Raw genomic sequence first — 20,047 nt, 5'->3', positions numbered from 1 at the left:
AAGTTGTATATCCCTAGTGGTGAAAACCTAATGAGGTATGTATTACTAAACATTGTCAAACTAGTTAACTAACTAGTGGTCTTTTTTAGTAGAACTCTGTGGTACGAGGTTCTTACCCTTTATGTCACGATCCATATGGATCGCTATATTAACTAGCTGTCTCCCACTTTGCAACTTGCTTCTTCTTCCTCTCCCCATCTTAGTTATTCTGAATTCAATGCACTCTTCGTTTGAAAGACCTGGCACGTCACACTTCATACACCTTTTTGTTTTCGTCTGCTTTGCGTTCTAAGATGGATCTATCTCTGTACTGCCAAAACAACCTTCTTTATACATAGGAGTCATTATCAAGATACCAACGTGGAGGATACTATCTAGTCAACCTCGGAGATACATTTAAAGATGACCGTTACAAGATATATCACAAGTTAGGATGGGGTGGCTTTTCCACGGTATGGCTTACGAAAGACAGAGAGTCAGTTCACCCCATACCTCATTTCTAGCTAATCTTATGCCAGCCGAAATCAATGGGTCTCCTTGAAAATCATTACCGCAGATTCGTCGCTACCAGAGCTGGAACATTTGGTAAATCTAATGGCAAAATTTCGAGGCGAGCTTTCTTCGAACTACATTGTTCAGCTACTTGATTCCTTCGTCCACGAAGGCCCCAATGGGTTATACCAATGTCTTGTATTTAACTTAATTGGTCCTATGGGTGCTTCCTCCTCTACAGTTATTTTCTATGGTTAGCGCCATTTTACTTACGACTTATTAGATATCAGCGATCAGAATATTATATTCAGTTATACTAATTTATCTAAAGGGACTAAGGAGCAGCTTTCGATATTCTTAGATCCCCAAAAGTTGAGCCGCTGAAACGGATTGATAGTATACCTCTAGGCAATAAATTGCGGGCCCAAATAGTCGAGGCAGCAGACTAGATTGGATAGGTAGATAAGGATTATAAAGACATTCGGATCCTCGATTTCGGAGAGAGTTTCTATCAAGGATATGAACCTCCAAAGCTGGCCCAGCTGTGTTCATTAAGGGTACCAGAGACGATTCTTACCGACTGCTTTGACTATCACGTCGATTTATGGCATACGGGTTACATGGTATCTCAACATATCATTTCTTTAAAGAAAATATACTTACAGCGATATGAACTATAGATTTATTTCTTCTTATTCACAACCTGGTCATTCTGGTATTTCGGAGACGACTTATTAATTGACCAAATGATTGAGTTTATAGAGAAGTTACCAGCTGAATAGGAGCCTAAGTAGGAATCGATTAGGAAGATACCTAACGATAATGAGCCGAAAGAAGGTAATTGAACTGATCCACATACAGAAGTACTGCTAATTTTGCTCGAAGATTACGGAACCTCGAAGCTTGAACAGATGTTTGCTAGTTTAGCACCTGATCTAACACTCAAACCTCTACTTCGTGTGATGCAAGGATTGATGCGATTCTTACCGTCTACTCGTCTTACTGCAGAAGAGGCACTTGATTTGCTAGGTGACGCCCAAGATTAATAGATAAATTAAGCAAATAGATCACACCCCTTTATTGGAAGACTATTTATTTGACATAAATGTTAACGTAGCAGATTGAAGAATAGAGTAACACGTTCATAATCAACATCTGACCCAGGGGGGCCTGATTTTGGGACCCCTCTGGTCGGCGCAGCAATAGCTTCCAAGTCGACCTTTGTCATGCCAGGGTGCAAATGGATATCATACGAAAGTGTAGTTCCATCGCCAGATGGATGAAGACGCTGCATACCCACGAGTGTAACAATCTTTACTTGTCGTTGGGAAGTACTAGCCGCCAAATGAAGCCTGACCGTCAGTATACTATGCGACGGAGGAAGATGGACCGTGATATTCTGTTGAGAAACAAGCGACGAAGGCGGTATATCTAGACAGAAGTCCTGTTGTAACGACAAAGAGGCATGTGTAAGAACCCGAACGTTACGAATCAAAGCCATCCTTGGGTCTGGCTCATAGTTAGCTGGAAGTCCTGCAAATCCCAGTGGGAGTCAAACCTTGGCCTGATCGCCTCAGAAGCGAATCCATGGGCGATGAATCGAAAGGCGGCTGGTAGGGAGCACGTGCTAACAACGGGTCAGCAAAGGCCGGGAGCCGAGCAACAGTTTCGCTAGGCGATAGAATGTCTACCAAGCGTAACATACCTGAAGCGGAAGATGAATGCCGAGTGACATTCGAAGAGGCATCAACAGATGCATTTGGGGGGTTTTGCGAAGTGAACATCGTCAGGGCGGTTGCGTTGGTCACCGAGCTCAGTAAACCTTGCGTGCTCATAGAACTGTTCTGTTGTTCCTCTGAGCCAGATGGTGTGTTTGTAGTGCTCGACCTAGGGCTGTCAAGTTGCCCCCCAAGAGACCATCCTCGGGGAGTTCTACTACCTGCTAATCCAGCTCCGGGAATATCCTGCGTATGGCCTTGGGATTCGTCCTTAAATGTGACATCTGAAGATTGGCCATCGTTTTTGTATAGTGTATCGGAGCTCTGCCCAGGCAGTTTCAAGGTTAACCTCTGCGCCATTAGGGGCACAGCAGTGCCCACTTTTAATCTGATGCGAGACATCTCAGGGGTTCCATCTACCTCACGGGGATTCGGAACAAGCCTTTTGGCTTCGGCAACGCGTCGGTGGAAGTGATTCTGGGCTCAAATGTTAGCCTGCCGAAGGGGACGGATGGTAAGAGCGTCGCGGTATCGTCTCACCTCCAAAACCCCTGCGAGAATAGAGATATCGCTGTCGTCTTCATTATATTCCCTAGCATTTCGCCATACATAGCTGACCTCTTCTTCAAAGGACTGCCACGTAGGATATGCGGTGGTTCTGGATGAATTCTTCCTACTGTCTGTACCGCGAACTCTCTTTTGGATGCTTCGTAAGGACACGGGATGTTGAATGATCTCATAGTAATCCCGGTACAGATTCCGGTCTGGTTTCCCAATGAACGGGTAAGAAACCTCCTGGCCACTAATTCGGGGCATCAGCTTCAAGTAAAGGACCAAAATCAGTGATACCTACTCAGAATCCTTGAGCCGGGTCAACTCGGACATAATCTTGTCCTGTGCAGCCTGAAGACTGTCACCTTCAAAATCTCCCTCGGACTCGGCCTGCGACTCCGGGGTTCGATCTGCTTCCTCTGGTGGCTCTGAGTCCAGATCCGACGACGCACGATTGGACTCATCGGGAATCATGAGATCATCATCCTATCACACGCACCGCAACTTGAATTAGCGATTGAAACATGTGACCCGATTTATAGGCGCAAAGCAACGATATAGCATAGTGAATAGAGTTGAACTGCCGTAGTTGTAATGTCGCGATTGCCCTCCACTCGAGTGTCAAGGGCTAATCGATATGTATTAATGTAACAAATTGGATACTTACGGAAACCTTTCGGCGTTTCGTTCTACGAAACTTCATATTTGGGGAAGCTGCGGCAGCCCGTCGCTTTGAGGTCATGTCTTAGTCCTGATAACGTCCCGAGTCGCGAGTCGAGTCACACATTGAAGATAGCAATATGTGACTGAAGACCACAGGAGAAGTGGAGATACAGATTTAATAAATAAAGGGTCAAAATTGATTGAACAAATTACAAGTAGTGATAGAGTATGGCAAAAGGGAGATATCTAGACATTCCTCATCTCAGACGTGTTGCAGACGCGTCTACGGCCCCGGGTCATCCCGCCTTATGTAAGACTGGTGGGCCACGAGTTATCATAGTACAGAATGGTATCATACAGTACTGTAATTAAATTTGTATACAAACAACTGCAAATCTGATGTACCGGCTTTTGCAACGGTGTAATTTTGGTACCAATTACATACATAGTACACGCAACTATTTCGAGTATGATCATGTGACCAAAAATTGGATCGACACCTGAGGCATAAATGGTTTCTCTCCCCCACTATTTTCCCGAGTCCCGCAAAAACAAGTCCGGTGCTTGTTGTTTTGACAACTCACATCCACTCCTTTCTCTATCGCGTCACTTTTCTTCTCACCCGATCACTCATCCTCCGTACCTTTGATTCCTTAATATCAGATCATCTTGCACAACCTTAGGGTCCCTACAAGAGCACTGCGAGCGTACGTTTTTAGTTGTCGCTACATGCGATAATCATTCAGCCACATTGTGAGCCGCATCCTCAAGCTACTTATTTACTGGCCTTCTTGTTTGAACAAATCGAATTGATGTTGACAATCTATATAGTTGAGAGATCCTTATACTGCCATCTCTTCTCATTCCACTATCCAAATGGACATCGACCCAGCTAGGCGCAACAAGAAGCCCCGTCTCCTCCTGGAGACGGAGCGCGAGAAGCTTGATGAATTTGTGGACTCTATTCACTACTCGGCAAGGTGAGGACTCTATGGCAATGCGGTAGACTCTCCATTGACTCCTCTGTATAGATACAACGACGACAAATTTGAATACCGCCATGTGCAGCTCCCAAAGAATATGCTCAAAAAGATCCCCGCAGACTACTTTGACAGTTCTAAGGGCACTCTGAAATTGCTTTGGGAGGAGGAATGGCGAGCTCTGGGTATTACACAAGTATGTTGAACATAATTGAAAGATGTGCATGGGTTCTAATAATGTGTGCGCAGAGCTTGGGATGGGAGCATTACGAGGTGCATGAACCTGAACCTCATATCTTATTGTTCAAGTCGGTTATTTGCGAACTGCTCCCTTAGCTGTATCACTAACCGTCTTGTAGGCGCCCTCTTAACTACCAACCCCCTCTGCAACAATAAGTTTGTCATTGATTGGCGGCGTTATGCTTGGAAATATGAGCAGTTGAGAAGACATCGCTTTATGTTCGTTCATGGCAGGCACATGGGTTCGCAATATTGCTTATTAGCGTCCACAAAAGCTTCATATTTGAAGTTCTGGAATGACACCAAGTTCCATTTTCTCCTTGCCCGCCATTTCATTGACACGCTAAACCAGGCTATCTCTCAGTCTCTCTATTATGTCATACGGAAGACCAACATCTGTCTTGTCATAGACACCTGGACTGTTCTAGCATGACCATTAAATCGCGTTTTTGGCCAGTCATCCTCCCTACTAGGCTGTGATGAGGCTGCTACGGATGATGAGCTTCTCCACTTCCTGAACTTGATGGAGAATCTAGAGATATGATCTCAGTCAAGTTATCCTAGATTGAAGAATGCTGTGGGCGAGACATGGACCTCCTCTGCTTGGTATTTCTAGTCGACGCTAGAGGGGGAAAAAAACAGACCAAGTATTTGCAAAGGGAGCGGACATACCTGGACTACCCATTGATGTCGTTGGTCATTTGCTTTCCAGCTTTAGTTGAGTATTTCGCTAATGGTTAGCAAATCAAGTAACATCAAGTAACATCAAGTAACATCAAGTAACATCAAGTAACTTCTTCTCTCATCTATTCCCACGCTGCCTGCCACTTTCGCCCGTTGGTCGCATGACGTCTTTGTTGCGCATCTAATTTATCACGCCGAGGGGACATGGTTTATTGCCCTAGATTGTGACTGGAATAAGGATCGGTTGCGCTGATCAAGTCAACACATGGTATAGGGACTACATTGGCTCGGTACTAATATAGATAGATACATATGTATATCGTAAATAGCTCTTTGGAATCGTCATTTCAACCCAAGGTTGGTCGACTCCTAGTACATTAGACACGGGAAGGCACAGATACAGTATTAATAATTCTTATAGCCATCCATGGCTGCTTATGCATAAATATAGAAGTAGTCGCAAATTTGTGGTAATTCTTTAAGTCACTATGGAAAACACGTATGTACATCGTATTCATACATAGGGCAAAATGCTCCACACACATTTCATGAACATCAAGGGAGACCGATATGCCTTGGGCCTTGAGATGAAAGTTCTGGGTATATATGATCAACTTCCCAATGCCTCCTGTCTCCTCATATTCAGATCCTTGAGCGTCATTTCCACTGTTCGCCATCCACGCTTGGTTGGATCATACTCGCCTTTCACCTCATATCGACAAAACCCATTAGGACCCTTCAACCCAACTGGACCCGTGATAAAGAAGGCTCCGCGGTGAGCAGACCGTGCTGCCTGGGCCTCTTCATGGTGCAATCGTAATTTGAATGCCTCTGATGCCAAGTGCAAATCCGACCCCGGGCCGAGGTCTGGTAACGGTAGCCGCTGTAATAAAGATATGAGTGAGGATGGGTGGTAGTTGGAATTCTCGGTATTAGGCGGCATATTTTCTTTGAGTCCGTCAGTCAGGGGAGGTTGTAGCTTAGATTGATCTTTCTGGCCAATCCAGTTCCCTCTCTCATCGGTAGGCGCGGCAGAAGAATCATCCAACAAATCAACGGCATCTAGCGACTTCCCTGCGGGTTTCCTGAAACGATCAAGTTGCCTCAGCAAGAGTACCAGATATGCATCTCTGATTGCTAAAGCAATATGAACTGGTTTCATGAATGTCTGTAACCTGTCACCTATCTCGGGGTCCATCGGCTTTGAGACCCACGATATACTGTCGTTTTTGATCTCCACCCTGTCTACCGTCAGTATAAGAGCCAAGCGTTTAGAGATTAGCAGTACATACCCCGAGCGCACATATCCAGGAGGGGCACGGTCTGGAAATTGATGGACAAGCCAGAATCCCGTGAGGGAGAGAGGCTCGCCGAGTATCGGTGACATATGCCTCCCCGCGTTATCTAAAACGATTGTGGCGAGTTCATCTAAACTCGTAAGCGAATGATCTTCAACGGGGGTTGAATCGAATCCTTACCCCTAAGCTTCTGGAGCTTCTTCCGATCCTTAGAAAATTTCACAAACTCTTGCCACTCTGGATCCGATGTAGTGTATAGCTCGCCTTGCTGCAAACGTGACCAGGCAAGCGGAATGAATAATGCTCCCTCGTTTTCGACCTCTTTCCCGGTGATTTCGCCGCTTCCAACGGAGGTTTGACGCGGAGATGTCTTCTCCGGGTTGGCCATAGGAGGTAGATCAGCATCTTCGGTATCGTCGACAAATCGTATCAGTACGAAGGTGCTCCAGAGGTAGAATGCGGTGCCGTACAGAAGACATTTTGATATGAACGACCTGAGAGATTCTACGTTAGTCTGGCTAAAGAGATCTTGATTTGGCTTGAAATGGGCATCTTACCTAATCCGAGGCCGCCTAAACCTCACATGTCGCACATTTTGTGGGTTTAAGAAGTTGGAATGAGCGTGTGTAGGACCGAAGAGAGACGAGCGTGCGTGAGGACTTCGAAGCAGATACCTGAGCCGGAGCATTGGGAAAAGCCAATCCCTACAATGATTCTCACTAGAGTATCATCTCAATATGAAAAAAGAAGGAATAGATAGAATCCTTGAAGCCTGATATGCACGAGGATTTGTGTTGCGGGTTTGCTAATAATGGCAAAGGGTTCGGCGGTTTGGTGGATTATGTAACGTGCGGCGTTGCGGCGTCAGGGAGCCTACCATAGACGTACACTACAATATATGTGTGTAGATAGGTGATGATCTCTCAGAATGAATAGTATTACTACCAGAATAAACTGTAAGCTTAAAATCTATGACATGGACCGTAGCATATATCGATAATTGGTTGAGCACTCAATATACATACTAGACCACGTGATAGCTTAGTGATATCTTATCGGATGCCCCAAAGTCGTCCGTAGCCAAATGATATTCTGTCCTCGACTCCGTTTGTATCCAACAAAACGCTATATACCCTCAGAGGAGAATCTTGGTGTGGGAATCGCCACATTTGCCAAAATAGTCTTGTCTTACCTCCGGCCCTCCCGATTCTAGCAATATGCGCTGGGTGTCCGCCTTCCTTGCCCTGGCATTAACAGGTGCACTGCAAGCAAATGCACTGGATGCTACAATCTTCACGTTTCCTCCCAAGACTGCAACCTCTTTAACTGCTAACCTCCAACAACAAACAATATCAGAAGATGAGGCCCAGCTTGTCCTAGAGCTTCGCATGAAGTCCTCTGTAGCATCGGTCCTCGGAATGGTGGATGCAGACACCGTGAACCGCTTGAATCATTTCACCCAGGATGATCTCACTCTCTTTGGGGGAGCTACTGGGAGGATTTCTCTTAAGAAAAGCTTCTTTGTTCTGGAAGGGATCGACCAGGAAGTTGGTAAGTGGAAGCGGACTTACACTTGACTTGAAACTTTAGCTAATATCTCTACAGCCCTAGCCATGCAAAAAGCCCAGCCAAACCATCTTCATATTCCTCAGATTTCCTCACCCTTTATCGGATTTGATCTCCTGGAATCATTTATCGAAAGCAGCCTCACTGCGAAAGGGGACCGTGGGCAAATCTGTACATACTACAACGATGCTAACAGGGCTGCGTCATCGACATCCCAGGTAGCAAAGCCAACTTTAATAATCTTGGGGTTCCCTCGCTAATCTTTCAATTATACCAGACTCCTAAGGAATGCCTATCCAGGGACCCTATTTTTGCTGATGAGTCTGATATGCTTGTCCGTGACTTCCTTACACTAGTTGATTCAGTGGAATCCTGGATAAGCAAGGATCACAAGGATTCAGCTTTGAAGTTGTCCTTTAAGGTATCGAGTTTCCCCTGCCTAACTAGTGAATGATTTCTGATTCCACGTCACCAATTGCAGAATGCCTCTGGTGATTCTCTTCTCAGAACCAAGCTCCTAGAGACATTGCTCCTTCACCTAGCTAGAATACCGTCGACCAGCAACCAGGAAATCACGATATTGGTTCTACCCGCTGGTGTTGAATCAGAAGGACTTAACCGCCGAGGCGCGAAGCAATCATCGGCACCAGTCACCCATCCCTTCAGAAGGTCGGCACCACTGCAGTCAACCCTAGCGCCTGTCTGTCATGCTTCGAACTCCTCGTGTGCCGAATCAACCAATGACTGTTCCGGACACGGTTCCTGCTATCTGAAATACGGCTCGGGTGTTGAGGGAACTACAGGCAATTGTTATGCATGCCAATGCAGACAAAGTGTTGTTCAAAATAGCGATGGTACCACCAAGACAGTTCAATGGGGTGGATCGGCTTGCCAGAAAAGAGACATCAGCTCACCTTTCTTCCTCGTTGCAGGCGTCAGTCTTCTTGCCATCGTTCTAGTTGGGAGTGCGATTGGGATGCTTTTCAGTATGGGCTCACAGGAGCTACCCAGTGTCATCAGCGCTGGTGTAGGAGGCCCTAAGTCTCAGATGTGAGCATACGGAAAGCTGTGTAGGTGTTAGGGGGTGTTTTTCCTCTTTTCTTTTTTTTTTGGCCGAGGGCTTCATGTTCTTTACCTCATTTATCCCTCAACCTATTTTGCTTTACTTTGTTTCTGATTGCCCCTTCCCTACACTACATCTAAGGGAAACTTTCGGTCAATACAGCAGTACATATATGTAGGGTGGCACAATCTATTTTTAAGGGGCACGCGGCTATAGCAAAAGAATATATTGTATAGCGTGTACAAAATAGTACTCTCTGTATGTACTCGAGTAATGCGCACCAGGCGATATATAGATATGCATAACCCATTCAGCCTGCTAAATGGACTAAGAATCAGGGGGAAGCAGTGGCTGCCAGTAGCGCCGTAGGACAAGAGGGAGACAAGACAATTCGTGAATCATCAGCCGCAAGAATAAAAGGTCCCCATGATCCAGACGCACCCTAGTCCAGTTGCGCAAAGATCGATAAATTACACATATCAAGTCATAAACAAGGAAAATATAACTCCAGCCCACATTCCAGATGTGGTTCCGGCATGAAAATGATTTGCAGATTAGTCAAATCACGAAGAGTTATGAGAAGGATAGCAGTCAAAGACCAATCATGTGGTACCAGCTTCGACTTGACGAGGTGTGCGTCTTTCTGAAGGCAGTGGATCCACAGAAGTCCCAACTACAGGTGGTCTTCTTGAGGAGGGAAAATGGAAGGAAAGTTGGCGGAGTCGAGTAGGAATCAATCGAGACCAGGTGGATTGACCCGATGAACCCGAGGCATGGACTGGGTCCCAAGGCTGATCACGCCTACTCTGTACATGCTGTTCTCGGGTTGGAGATATGCTTCTTTCCTCTGGAGATGTCGATTGAAATATTCGGCTAGGCAAGCCCATCTGGCCTCTGAATCCGCTTGCCCTGCCACCATTCCAAGCAACTCGAGGGGGTCTGAGGATTGCATCCGGGTGGTTCGAGGCTGTACGACGACCCTGACGATCTGTGACAGACTGTGCTTCGGTCTGTGCACGGGGTTTGGGGACATAGTAATCGGCCTTGCATAGAGGGCAACATGCCCTTCTGCTAGTAAGCCAGGGGTCGACGCATGAAGCATGGAAAGCATGGCCACAAGTAAGTCCCCGGATATCATCATCGTCCTCAATGATATCTAGGCAAATCGCACAAGAATCGCCAGGGTTGGGCAGAAGATCAGCAGTAACAGCATTACCAATGTAGGCACCATCATCATGTTCCCCAATATCCGTGGTCATGTTTTCATTGGTCAAGGAATGCTGCCATTTCTCTTTCTGTATACCTGCACCAGTGGACTGCCGGTTGGAAGGCTTCGAAGATACTGCAGGGCCCTTCTCCGAAGTCTGCACTAGAGGGCCATCTTGTAGCTCTTGAATGGGGGGTGGTAAGGTATCAACGGAATCCACCCGTACATGGCCCTTGGTAGACGGTGATATTGCAGCCGTGTGAACCCCAACCGCCTTTGTCACGATATCACTTTCATCCTTTAGGCTCTGTGGCCTGCTATTCGGAGCTGTGATACCTCCTTCTGTTGAAAGGCCCTGGTTGGCGCGAGATGATCTCCACACTTTGTACTTGACAAGTGGGAACCGCCCGTTGACTTCATCCATCGTCATTAGCCTTTTCTCCCTTCGCCTGCGATGAGTTCGTGGCATGGTGACCAAGTCTATGGGCTCTCCTACTTCTTCACTGCGGAGTTGACGATTTCGTTGGTTATATCGAAAGCAGTATTTGACTCCAACAATGATCCTGCGATGACCGTCAGATGCCATCCCTGAAACACTGGGAGGCTGGCCTGTTGGCCTGGGCAGGGGGTATATGAAGCAACGTACCATAGATTTGTAAACACAACACCAAACCCAAGAGCGACGAAGAACAATAAAGGTGAGCTTGTAGCATTATTCGAACTCGAACCCTCTCCGTCGCTACTAGCAGTGGTGGTGGCAGCAGCACTACTAGAGGCTGATGTTGGCGTTGAAGACATTCCAACCGAAATTCGATACGAAAAGGTTCTCAATCGGAACGTTGGCGCTCGGATTATTGTTGGAGTCTCAGTTGCCCCAAGGTCGATCCTTCATGCCTTGAGTTGTGTGTACAGGGCAACCCTGTATGTAAGTTTCGGGTTAGACTCCAGCAGATTAAGTCCAAGGCGACGAGAACGTGGACGGGAACGATCCAGGTTATGTACCCTATGTGATAGACTGGATATTTGGAGATTAAACCTGATGGTCTGTCATGGATGATCGACCGTAAGCAGAGCACACAGAACTTCCTACGAAGAGAAGGTGAATGCCGAGGGTCGGTGTCATATCATTATCAATAGCAAGAGCAGAAGAAACCTGGAGGTAAAGAGAAAGAAGAAGAAGAGGAAGCGAGATAGAGAGATAAAGAGATAGATAGAGAGAAAGTGGATCAAGGCAGGATGGAGGCCTTTTTGATTTCTGGGATGCATGCGGATCGAGACTCGACACCTGAGGCTGTGAATCACGGGACTGCCTTACTGTAAGGTACATCTACATTTGAACGGGGGATGAGACCAGGGCTATTTACCTGCCCCCTTTCTTTCTTTTTCTATTTGAAGATGATATTATTACATACCTGGCTACCTTCAAAGGTACATATAAGCTCGTATGCATATGTACACTACTCTATGAATCAGTATAGCTATATGTAATGTACTATGGATATGGTACGATATATATGATATACTACTATACACACAATGTGTAATAGTATATTGTGATTTATGAAACCTCTATCAATTCCCTCTCGGTTCTTTAGATTGAATTATACGGTAAGAGTGGCGTATATTAATGTGTTGGTTCTGTGGGAAAGCCCAATTAGCCGACCACTTACCCCTCGTAAAGTGAAATAAGAAAGACGTCCTATATAGACATACATAGATACATACATACATATATATAATGTATATGCTGGAAAGATGGTCAATATAAAAGTTTCACATGGCTGCTACACCGCTCCGTACTTCCCGAAACCTCTAGTTGGAGATCTATGAACTTTCCCCTTCATCACATCTGCACACCCCAAGTCTCATTATGGCTGAACCCAATCCAGTGGTTTTCTTTGATATTGCCCTTGGAGGTAAGTCAATTTAGTTATCTTCATGTCGGCTCTGGTGTGCGACATCGGAGTACATAGTCCGGCATGGCGAACTCTGCTGAGTAATATAATCCATACAGGCGAGTCTCTAGGTCGAGTGAAAATGGAGTTGTTCGCCAATGTCACTCCACGAACTGCGGAGAATTTCCGCCAATTTTGCACCGGCGAGAGCAAAAACCCCAAGGGACAGCCCCAGGGCTACAAGGGAAGCAAATTTCACCGAGTGGTATGTGATGAAGCTCCTTGGATGGCGATGCGGAATTAATGCTCATTGTAGATCAAAGACTTCATGATCCAGGGTGGAGATTTCATCAATGGCGATGGGACTGGGTCATGTACTATCTATGGCACCTCGAAATTTGCCGATGAAAATTTCACTCTCACACATGACCGTGCCGGGTTATTAAGTATGGCTGTAAGTCTGAATCTCGAGACCGAGGGGAATGTCTACCCCGAAAGGACCTTTTTACTAATACCAGCAGAATTCGGGCCCAGACACCAATGGTTGCCAATTCTTTATAACAACCACAGCCACACCATTCTTGAACAACAAGCATGTGGTCTTCGGCCAGGTGATTGATGGGATAGATATCGTTAAAATGCTTGAACACACCCGTACCACCAAAGACAAGCCCAACCAAGACGTGACGATTGTGCAATGTGGAGAGATGTAATAATAATTACAATAGCAAACACGTCCTACAAATCCATAGCTCCTAGAATTGCAGGAAAATAATTTGAATCGTGGGAAATATATCAATTTCATATGGCTTTAGTAACCAGGGCTCTTCTGATATTCCATAGTGGGCACAGACGTGATATCGAAAAAAAGGAACTTCACAGAATCCCGTCCTCAGGTCTAGAGCTTGAATTTATTCAGATAATCCGCAGCCAGTGAGATAGCCTCCTCGACCTTGTCAGCGTTGGTACCGTTACCAATGGAGGTAGGTCCTTTTCCTCCTGCTTTTCCTCCAACGGCGCCAGAGACGACGGCTGCCCAGTCGCTTGCCGAAGCACCTTGGTCACTCAGTGCCTGTGTCCGAATTAGTATAAGAATCCATATGTAGTAATATTCTACCATTTGATTTCCCAAATGCAAGAAGGGTAAGGCTGATGTGTCCTCTTACTCACCTGAGAGATGTAACATCCGTGTGAAACCCGGCCTTGTTCAAAGTCGGCCGCCAATAGATAAACACTCTTACCCTGCATCTTGGACTTGACATGGTTGAGAGATTCACTGACAGCCTTGGCATTGGCAGAAATCGGAAGCTGGACCACAAGCCATGACTTGTCTTGGTTTTCAGGAGCCTCGAAATAGGAGGTGATAGCGTCGACGGCTTTCTTCGATTCCAGTTTTTGTTGGGCCTTTTGGTCATCGAGAACTTGCTTATTGATCTTGGCAAACCGTTCGCGGAACTTGGCCTTGCGGACGGCAGAGATTGCAAGCTGGTTGAGATCCACCTGAACTTGCTTAGCCTCCTGCTCCTTCTCAGAGCCCAAAGGCAATGCATCCAGCCGATCAAGGCGCTGTCCGAATTCCTCGGCAACTTTCTGCACCTCATGTGCATCCTCTCCAGTGACGGCAATAATTCGGCGAATTCCCTTGGCAATGCCACTCTCCTCCAGGATGATCAAATCCTTGATATCGCCTGTCTTCTGCACATGTGTTCCACCGCAGAACTCAATGCTGACTTCCTGCCAACGGGGATCTTTGACATTCTGCAGGATCTCCTCCAATTCCACACCGACAGAGACAACACGAACAGGATCGGGGTAAGTCTCGCCGAATACGGCCCTGACGCCAGAAATTTGCTGGGCAGTGGCGAGCGGAAGTTCTTGGGAGTAGACAGCACAGTTTTGTCGGATATAATCAGTCGCCTTGGCTTCAATCTTCTCAAGCTCGGCGTCAGAGATTGCGCTCTTGTGGGAGAAGTCAAATCTAAGCTTCTCGGCGGCCACCAGGGAACCCTTTTGATCAACTCCATCGCCTAGGATTTCCTTCAGAGCGAAATTCAGTATATGGGTTCCGGTGTGGTTATTCCGGATGGGCCAGCGTCGGAGCTCATCATACTCGCAAATGACAGAATCGCCGACACTGAATGATCCGTATTTCATGAAGCCGGTGTGTAAAACGTATCCGGCGTAAGACTGTACATCGCCAACTTCAAGCTCCGCTTGTCCGTCAATTATGATTTTGCCGGTATCATTTTCCTGACCACCCTGTTCGGCATAGAAGTTCGTACGGTCGAGAATGACGCCAAGCTGTGCCCCCTCGGGAACATCGTCAGTGCTATTGTGGAAAGTTTTCCCGTGGTAAATAGCCTTAACGTGAGAAGTGATATTACCCCGGCCGAATTTAGGCGAATCATCCGTTTTTTGTACGTCGTTCATTTTCTCCAGATTGCCTAGGTCATGGACATCAAGCTTAACTGTGTTATCAGCAGCCTTCTTTTGACCCTTACTAGCTTCCTTTGCCTTCAAGCGAGCCTCTTCAAATTCGACATCATCAATGCGGAGACCACGTTCCTCGGCCATGATTCGAGTTAGGTCAACAGGGAAGCCAAAGGTATCGTACAGTCTCCAAACATCGGCGCCATGGAGCATATCGGTGCCCTTGACTTTAGCATGTTGGGCATATTGCTCAAATTGGCGCTCACCTCTATCCAAGGTCTTGGCAAATGACAGCTCTTCCTCGTCTAAGATTTCGATGACATCTTGCTGCTTGCGCTTGAGTTCAGGGAACATTTCACCCAACTGATCCACAACAGTCGGCACTAGCTTAGCGAAGAAATTCCCAATATCGACCTGGAAATATTTCCGCGCATACCGAGCTCCTCGGCGTAGGACACGGCGAATCACATAGCCACGGCCCTCGTTGTTGGGAATGACTCCATCCGAGATAGCGAACATCAAAGTCCGCACGTGGTCTGCAATAACACGGTAGGCGGTGTCAATTCCATCGGCATCATCGGCGCCAAAGTGGCCGCGGTATTCCCTGGCCCCAGTGGCATTCTGGATAGCCTGGAATATAGGAGTGAAGACATCGGTATCGTAGTTGGAAGGTTTGTCCTGGAGAATTGATACCAGTCGCTCGAAGCCCATTCCAGTGTCAACATGTTTGTTGGGAAGGGGTCTCAAGGAGCTATCCGGCTCGCGGTTATATTGGATGAAGACGTTGTTCCAGATTTCCAGCACATTTGGGTCGTCTTCGTTGACGAGATGAGCAGCGTTGCGTCCACCGATCCGATCATAGTGCACTTCACTACAAGGTCCACATGGGCCCTGGTCACCCATTTCCCAGAAGTTGTCTTTCATGTCTCCAGGAAGAATGTGAGATTCAGGAACGCCCACCGATTTCCATATTTCTTTGGCTTCCAGATCCGGTTCCAATCCACCAGCTTCATTGCCCTCAAAATAAGTAACGTAGAGGCGATCGGGATCTAGCCCATAGACTTCCGTCAACAGGGTCCACGAATAAGTGATAGCTTCTTTCTTGAAGTAGTCGCCAAAACTCCAGTTGCCGAGCATCTCAAAGAAGGTCTAGAGACTTTGTCAGCACTTCTTCTGATGAATGATAGAAAGCGAGTTTCTATACTGACATGGTGATAGCTGTCTTTGCCAACATCATCCAGATCCTGTGTCAGGTTAGTCAGTGTACCATCCCAAAGCCCCTCATAAGACCCTCTTAAAGTTTATCAAGGCACACCCACGTTATGTTTTCCACCGGCACGGAGACACTATCCAGTTGTATCAGCAACAGTCCCAAATCGGATGTTTTGGTGAGTGTGAATTATCCAATACCTTTTGCGAGTTCGTTGCGCGCTTCATCTTTCCAAAGTCCGACGAGGCGTCAACGGTGCCCAGGAAGATGGACTTGAACTGGTTCATTCCCGCATTGGTGAAAAGAAGAGTCGGATCTGACAGAGGAGCGACGGGGGAAGAAGGGACTGTATACAAGAATAACTTCAGGTCAGTCCATGTCGTTGGCGGGGGTGGAGGGGTAGGCAAAAAAAGAAGAAGAATGGGCTCAACGCACCGAATGTATGGCCATTTTGTTTAAAATAATCTAAAAAGGTGTCTCGGACTCGTTGAGCAGTCCATTCTGGACCGAGAGAAGTCATCCTGTCGAATGTGGGATGTTTGGTTGACAGGGAGTGAACAAAGCAAGGAAAGAATGTTCTGGGTTGATTTCTGCGAAAGAGATGAGTCAAAGCCCGTTCCCCGTTCGTCACCACCCCAGAAACCCGCATCGAGCAACGAGTTGCACTTGACCCCGGATCTGTGCACTTAGAAGTTCAAACGCTTTTCTTTCCTTTTCTTCTTCTTTAATTATTAACCCCACACTTCCAAACACTCGCAAGAGAAGGAGAGAGAGAGATATAGAAAGTGTGGATGGCGGGTGAGGAAAATCACGGGAAGAAGCGCCCGGCCGAAGCTGACCCCGACGGCGCGCAACCGTTAACGAAGAGATTTGGACACCTCCGAATAGGTAGGCAATTGAACTTGAAAGAGTTGTGGAAGTTGTCAAGTTAACATATTTGTAGAAAATAAGGTGCCAATCTCCGCTCGGGCCAAACCCAAGGGGCATATCCAACATATCCAGCATATCCAGCCTGACCAACACCATGACCACATTGACCAATATGACCAACATAATCAACATAACCAACGTAACCAAGACCTATCCTCCTCAAACGATGCAATGATCTTGGACGACACCAAACATACGACCTACATTCACAACCTGGATCAAGAATTAATGGAAGCCGACTCTCCTGGCTTGGTGTTTTCACCATTCGCGGAGAAAGTGCTCTCAGTCCCTCAATCCGTTCTATCCGACTCGAAACCCTCGGGGAAAGAACTCGTTCTTTATACGGAACCATCTTCCCTCACGGTTCCCAAGGAAAAGGATAATGTTCGAAAGGCAATTCTTGAATCTCGAGCGCGAGCTAGAGAGAACAAGGTTACGGAAGATTTATACGATGATCCAATGGATATTGATAGTTAAAAGTAATTAGGGATAGGGAATGTATAAACTTGTACCTTTAGGCATACAAATGTACGTGATCTACATCGTAGTACATGGGTGTACTGGACTCTACGGAGTACATATCCAAGTAGTTCATCAGATTGCATACCCGTATGTAAATTACCGATCCCCTGCAATTTACCATAACCGGACTCACGTGACTCACCGCTCCCGAAAAATTTTCTGGTTTTTTGTGTGGCTCCGACTAAATATGCACTCGGCTTGATAAAAAAAATTTCCTCTCTCCCCCACCATCCCTCTTCCCATCCCTCCCTCAAAATCACATCTACAATTTCATAATGGCCGATTCTGAGGTTTACGACGGTGCCGTCGGCATCGACCTTGGTACGTTTTTGCTCTACTAAATTCGACCGCACAGCTGCTAATTGCCTTTTTTCTTTTTCTTTAGGCACTACCTACTCTTGTGTTGCCAACTACGAGGGCACCAATGTCGAGATCAGTACGCTTCCCCCTCCAAATATTCGATCTTTCTCTCGAATACTGACTATTTGATCAGTTGCCAACGACCAGGGTAGCTACACTACCCCCTCCTTCGTCTCTTTCACCGACAAGGAGCGTCTGATTGGTGATGCCGCCAAGAACCAGGCCGCCATGAACCCTGCCAACACTGTTTTCGATATCAAGTGAGTTGGGAAAAGGAAAAAATTTCTCGCGCAGCCTATCAATTCGCGATATGCGCATTCTCCACAATTCCAAATTCGTTCTGACTCAAATGGAACAGGCGTCTGATCGGTCGCCGCTTCGATGACCCCATTGTCAAGAAGGATGTTGAGTCCTGGCCCTTCAAGGTCATCGACCAGGGTGGCAACCCCGTTGTCCAGGTTGAGTACCTTAACGAGACCAAGACCTTCTCTCCCCAGGAGATCTCCTCCATGGTCCTCATGAAGGTATGGCGAAATGTATATCTCAGATTTGTTGGATTTGTTTGCTGACTATTTGGGCCAGATGAAAGAGGTCGCTGAGATCAAGCTCGGCAAGAAGGTTGAGAAGGCTGTCATCACCGTGCCAGCCTACTTCAACGACAACCAGCGTCAGGCTACCAAGGATGCCGGTGCCATCGCTGGCCTGAACGTTCTCCGTATTATCAACGAGCCTACTGCTGCCGCTATCGCCTACGGTCTCGGCGCCGGCAAGTCTGAGAAGGAGCGCAACGTCCTCATCTACGATCTCGGTGGTGGTACCTTCGATGTCTCCCTGTTGAACATCCAGGGTGGTGTCTTCACTGTTAAGGCTACCGCTGGTGACACTCACCTTGGTGGTCAGGATTTCGATACTAACCTCCTTGATCACTTCAAGAAGGAGTTCCAGCGTAAGACTGGCAAGGATCTCTCCGGTGATGCACGTGCTCTCCGTCGTCTCCGCACTGCTTGCGAGCGTGCTAAGCGTACCCTGTCCAACGCTACCCAGACCACCGTCGAGATTGACTCTCTCTTCGACGGTGAGGACCTCAACTCCTCCATCACTCGTGCCCGTTTCGAGGACCTTAACGCCAAGGCTTTCTCTGGAACCCTCGAGCCCGTCCAGCAGGTCCTTAAGGATTCTGGCATGCCTAAGAACAAGGTTGACGAGATCGTCCTTGTTGGTGGCTCCACCCGTATTCCTCGTATCCAGAAGCTCCTGAGCGACTTCTTCGATGGCAAGAAGCTCGAGAAGGTAAGACAAGACAGCACTACTTGATCTAACGTCAAAGCCAGTTACTTATCTTTTTTTTTCTATAGAGCATCAACCCCGATGAGGCTGTTGCCTACGGTGCTGCCGTTCAGGCCGGTATCCTCTCCGGCAAGGCCACCTCGGCTGAGACCGCTGACCTGCTCCTTCTTGACGTTGTTCCTCTTTCCCTTGGTGTTGCCATGGAGGGCAACATTTTCGCCCCCGTTGTCAACCGTGGCCAGACTGTCCCCACTATCAAGAAGCGCACCTTCACCACTGTTGTCGATAACCAGAGCACTGTCCAGTTCCCCGTCTACCAGGGTGAGCGTACCAACTGTGCTGACAACACCTCCCTGGGAGAGTTCACTCTTGCTCCCCTTCCTCCCATGCGCGCCGGTGAGGCCGCTCTCGAGTGTGTCTTCGAGGTTGACGTCAACGGTATCCTGAAGGTCACCGCCACTGAGAAGACCTCTGGCCGCACTGCCAACATCACTATCTCCAACGCTGTTGGCAAGCTTTCCAGCTCCGAGATCGACCAGATGGTTGACGGTATGTTTCTCCCACTAACACTAATATTTTTGACTATATGCTGACTTGACAATCTGTAGACGCTGCCAAGTTCAAGACCAGCGATGAGGCTTTCACCAAGCGCTTCGAGTCTCGCCAGCAGCTCGAGTCTTACATCTCCCGTGTCGAGGAGATTGTCTCTGACCCCGGTATGTCCATGAAGCTCAAGCGCGGCAACAAGGAGCGCATTGAGTCCGCTCTCAGCGACGCCATGGCCCAGCTCGAGGTTGAGGACTCCACCCCCGAGGACCTCAAGAAGAAGGAGCTTGCTCTTAAGCGTCTGATTACCAAGGCCATGGCCACACGGTAAATGCATACATGGGAAGACATGAACATAGACTTATGGCCAACGAATTTTTCCTCTTTCCCGGGACTCTGCTTCT

At 47.3% G+C, this 20,047-nt stretch overlaps 10 protein-coding genes across 10 annotated transcripts; 6 read left to right on the top strand and 4 right to left on the bottom strand.

The window, feature by feature from the left end:
* Window positions 1-338: 338 nt before the first annotated feature.
* On the top strand, window positions 339-1,538 carry N7518_009350 (uncharacterized protein; the record flags this gene model as incomplete). The annotated part of the gene is made up of 6 exons (XM_057190277.1): window positions 339-475; window positions 519-745; window positions 832-923; window positions 951-1,115; window positions 1,287-1,329; window positions 1,354-1,538. Coding segments are annotated over 6 exons (849 nt in total), but the record flags the coding sequence as incomplete, so codon positions are not given.
* Window positions 1,539-1,600: 62 nt separating this feature from the next.
* Window positions 1,601-3,504, bottom strand: N7518_009349 (bromodomain-containing protein; the record flags this gene model as incomplete). Its single annotated transcript, XM_057190276.1, has 6 exons — window positions 1,601-2,001; window positions 2,051-2,119; window positions 2,198-2,687; window positions 2,751-3,012; window positions 3,064-3,248; window positions 3,430-3,504. The coding sequence occupies 6 exons, from the start codon at window positions 3,502-3,504 to the stop codon at window positions 1,601-1,603; spliced, it is 1,482 nt and encodes a 493-aa protein (XP_057037932.1).
* Window positions 3,505-4,301: 797 nt separating this feature from the next.
* On the top strand, window positions 4,302-4,801 carry N7518_009348 (cyclin-dependent protein kinase regulatory subunit CKS1; the record flags this gene model as incomplete). Its single annotated transcript, XM_057190275.1, has 4 exons — window positions 4,302-4,405; window positions 4,457-4,601; window positions 4,655-4,713; window positions 4,765-4,801. 4 exons carry the CDS (start codon window positions 4,302-4,304, stop codon window positions 4,799-4,801), a joined length of 345 nt encoding a protein of 114 aa, XP_057037931.1.
* A 1,138-nt stretch (window positions 4,802-5,939) lies between these two features.
* Window positions 5,940-7,315, bottom strand: N7518_009347 (uncharacterized protein; the record flags this gene model as incomplete). Its single annotated transcript, XM_057190274.1, has 4 exons — window positions 5,940-6,570; window positions 6,622-6,757; window positions 6,808-7,121; window positions 7,185-7,315. 4 exons carry the CDS (start codon window positions 7,313-7,315, stop codon window positions 5,940-5,942), a joined length of 1,212 nt encoding a protein of 403 aa, XP_057037930.1.
* A 529-nt stretch (window positions 7,316-7,844) lies between these two features.
* On the top strand, window positions 7,845-9,247 carry N7518_009346 (DUF3844 domain-containing protein; the record flags this gene model as incomplete). The annotated part of the gene is made up of 4 exons (XM_057190273.1): window positions 7,845-8,178; window positions 8,233-8,411; window positions 8,471-8,614; window positions 8,675-9,247. 4 exons carry the CDS (start codon window positions 7,845-7,847, stop codon window positions 9,245-9,247), a joined length of 1,230 nt encoding a protein of 409 aa, XP_057037929.1.
* A 611-nt stretch (window positions 9,248-9,858) lies between these two features.
* On the bottom strand, window positions 9,859-11,261 carry N7518_009345 (E3 ubiquitin-protein ligase RNF103; the record flags this gene model as incomplete). The annotated part of the gene is made up of 2 exons (XM_057190272.1): window positions 9,859-11,026; window positions 11,110-11,261. The coding sequence occupies 2 exons, from the start codon at window positions 11,259-11,261 to the stop codon at window positions 9,859-9,861; spliced, it is 1,320 nt and encodes a 439-aa protein (XP_057037928.1).
* Window positions 11,262-12,333: 1,072 nt separating this feature from the next.
* Window positions 12,334-13,071, top strand: cyp3 (putative peptidyl-prolyl cis-trans isomerase; the record flags this gene model as incomplete). The annotated part of the gene is made up of 4 exons (XM_057190271.1): window positions 12,334-12,379; window positions 12,478-12,623; window positions 12,675-12,812; window positions 12,880-13,071. 4 exons carry the CDS (start codon window positions 12,334-12,336, stop codon window positions 13,069-13,071), a joined length of 522 nt encoding a protein of 173 aa, XP_057037927.1.
* A 185-nt stretch (window positions 13,072-13,256) lies between these two features.
* Window positions 13,257-16,657, bottom strand: N7518_009343 (alanine--tRNA ligase; the record flags this gene model as incomplete). Its single annotated transcript, XM_057190270.1, has 6 exons — window positions 16,434-16,657; window positions 16,199-16,344; window positions 16,108-16,134; window positions 15,997-16,032; window positions 13,529-15,937; window positions 13,257-13,430 (listed from the first exon to the last, which is right to left on the bottom strand). Exons 1-6 carry the CDS (start codon window positions 16,645-16,647, stop codon window positions 13,257-13,259), a joined length of 3,006 nt encoding a protein of 1,001 aa, XP_057037926.1. The 5' UTR covers window positions 16,648-16,657.
* A 132-nt stretch (window positions 16,658-16,789) lies between these two features.
* Window positions 16,790-17,405, top strand: N7518_009342 (uncharacterized protein; the record flags this gene model as incomplete). The annotated part of the gene is made up of 2 exons (XM_057190269.1): window positions 16,790-16,886; window positions 16,942-17,405. 2 exons carry the CDS (start codon window positions 16,790-16,792, stop codon window positions 17,403-17,405), a joined length of 561 nt encoding a protein of 186 aa, XP_057037925.1.
* Window positions 17,406-17,725: 320 nt separating this feature from the next.
* Window positions 17,726-19,974, top strand: hscA (putative Hsp70 chaperone (HscA); the record flags this gene model as incomplete). The annotated part of the gene is made up of 7 exons (XM_057190268.1): window positions 17,726-17,771; window positions 17,836-17,886; window positions 17,944-18,070; window positions 18,169-18,334; window positions 18,393-19,100; window positions 19,166-19,646; window positions 19,706-19,974. The coding sequence occupies 7 exons, from the start codon at window positions 17,726-17,728 to the stop codon at window positions 19,972-19,974; spliced, it is 1,848 nt and encodes a 615-aa protein (XP_057037924.1).
* Between the last annotated feature and the right edge of the window lie 73 nt (window positions 19,975-20,047).

Source organism: Penicillium psychrosexuale (genome assembly GCF_028828465.1).
Source record: "Penicillium psychrosexuale strain IBT 29551 chromosome Unknown utg000005l, whole genome shotgun sequence".
NCBI classification, from domain to species: Eukaryota; Fungi; Ascomycota; class Eurotiomycetes; order Eurotiales; family Aspergillaceae; genus Penicillium; species Penicillium psychrosexuale.
Note: the sequence above shows the minus strand (reverse complement) of the source record. Positions and strands in the feature narration are given on the sequence as shown.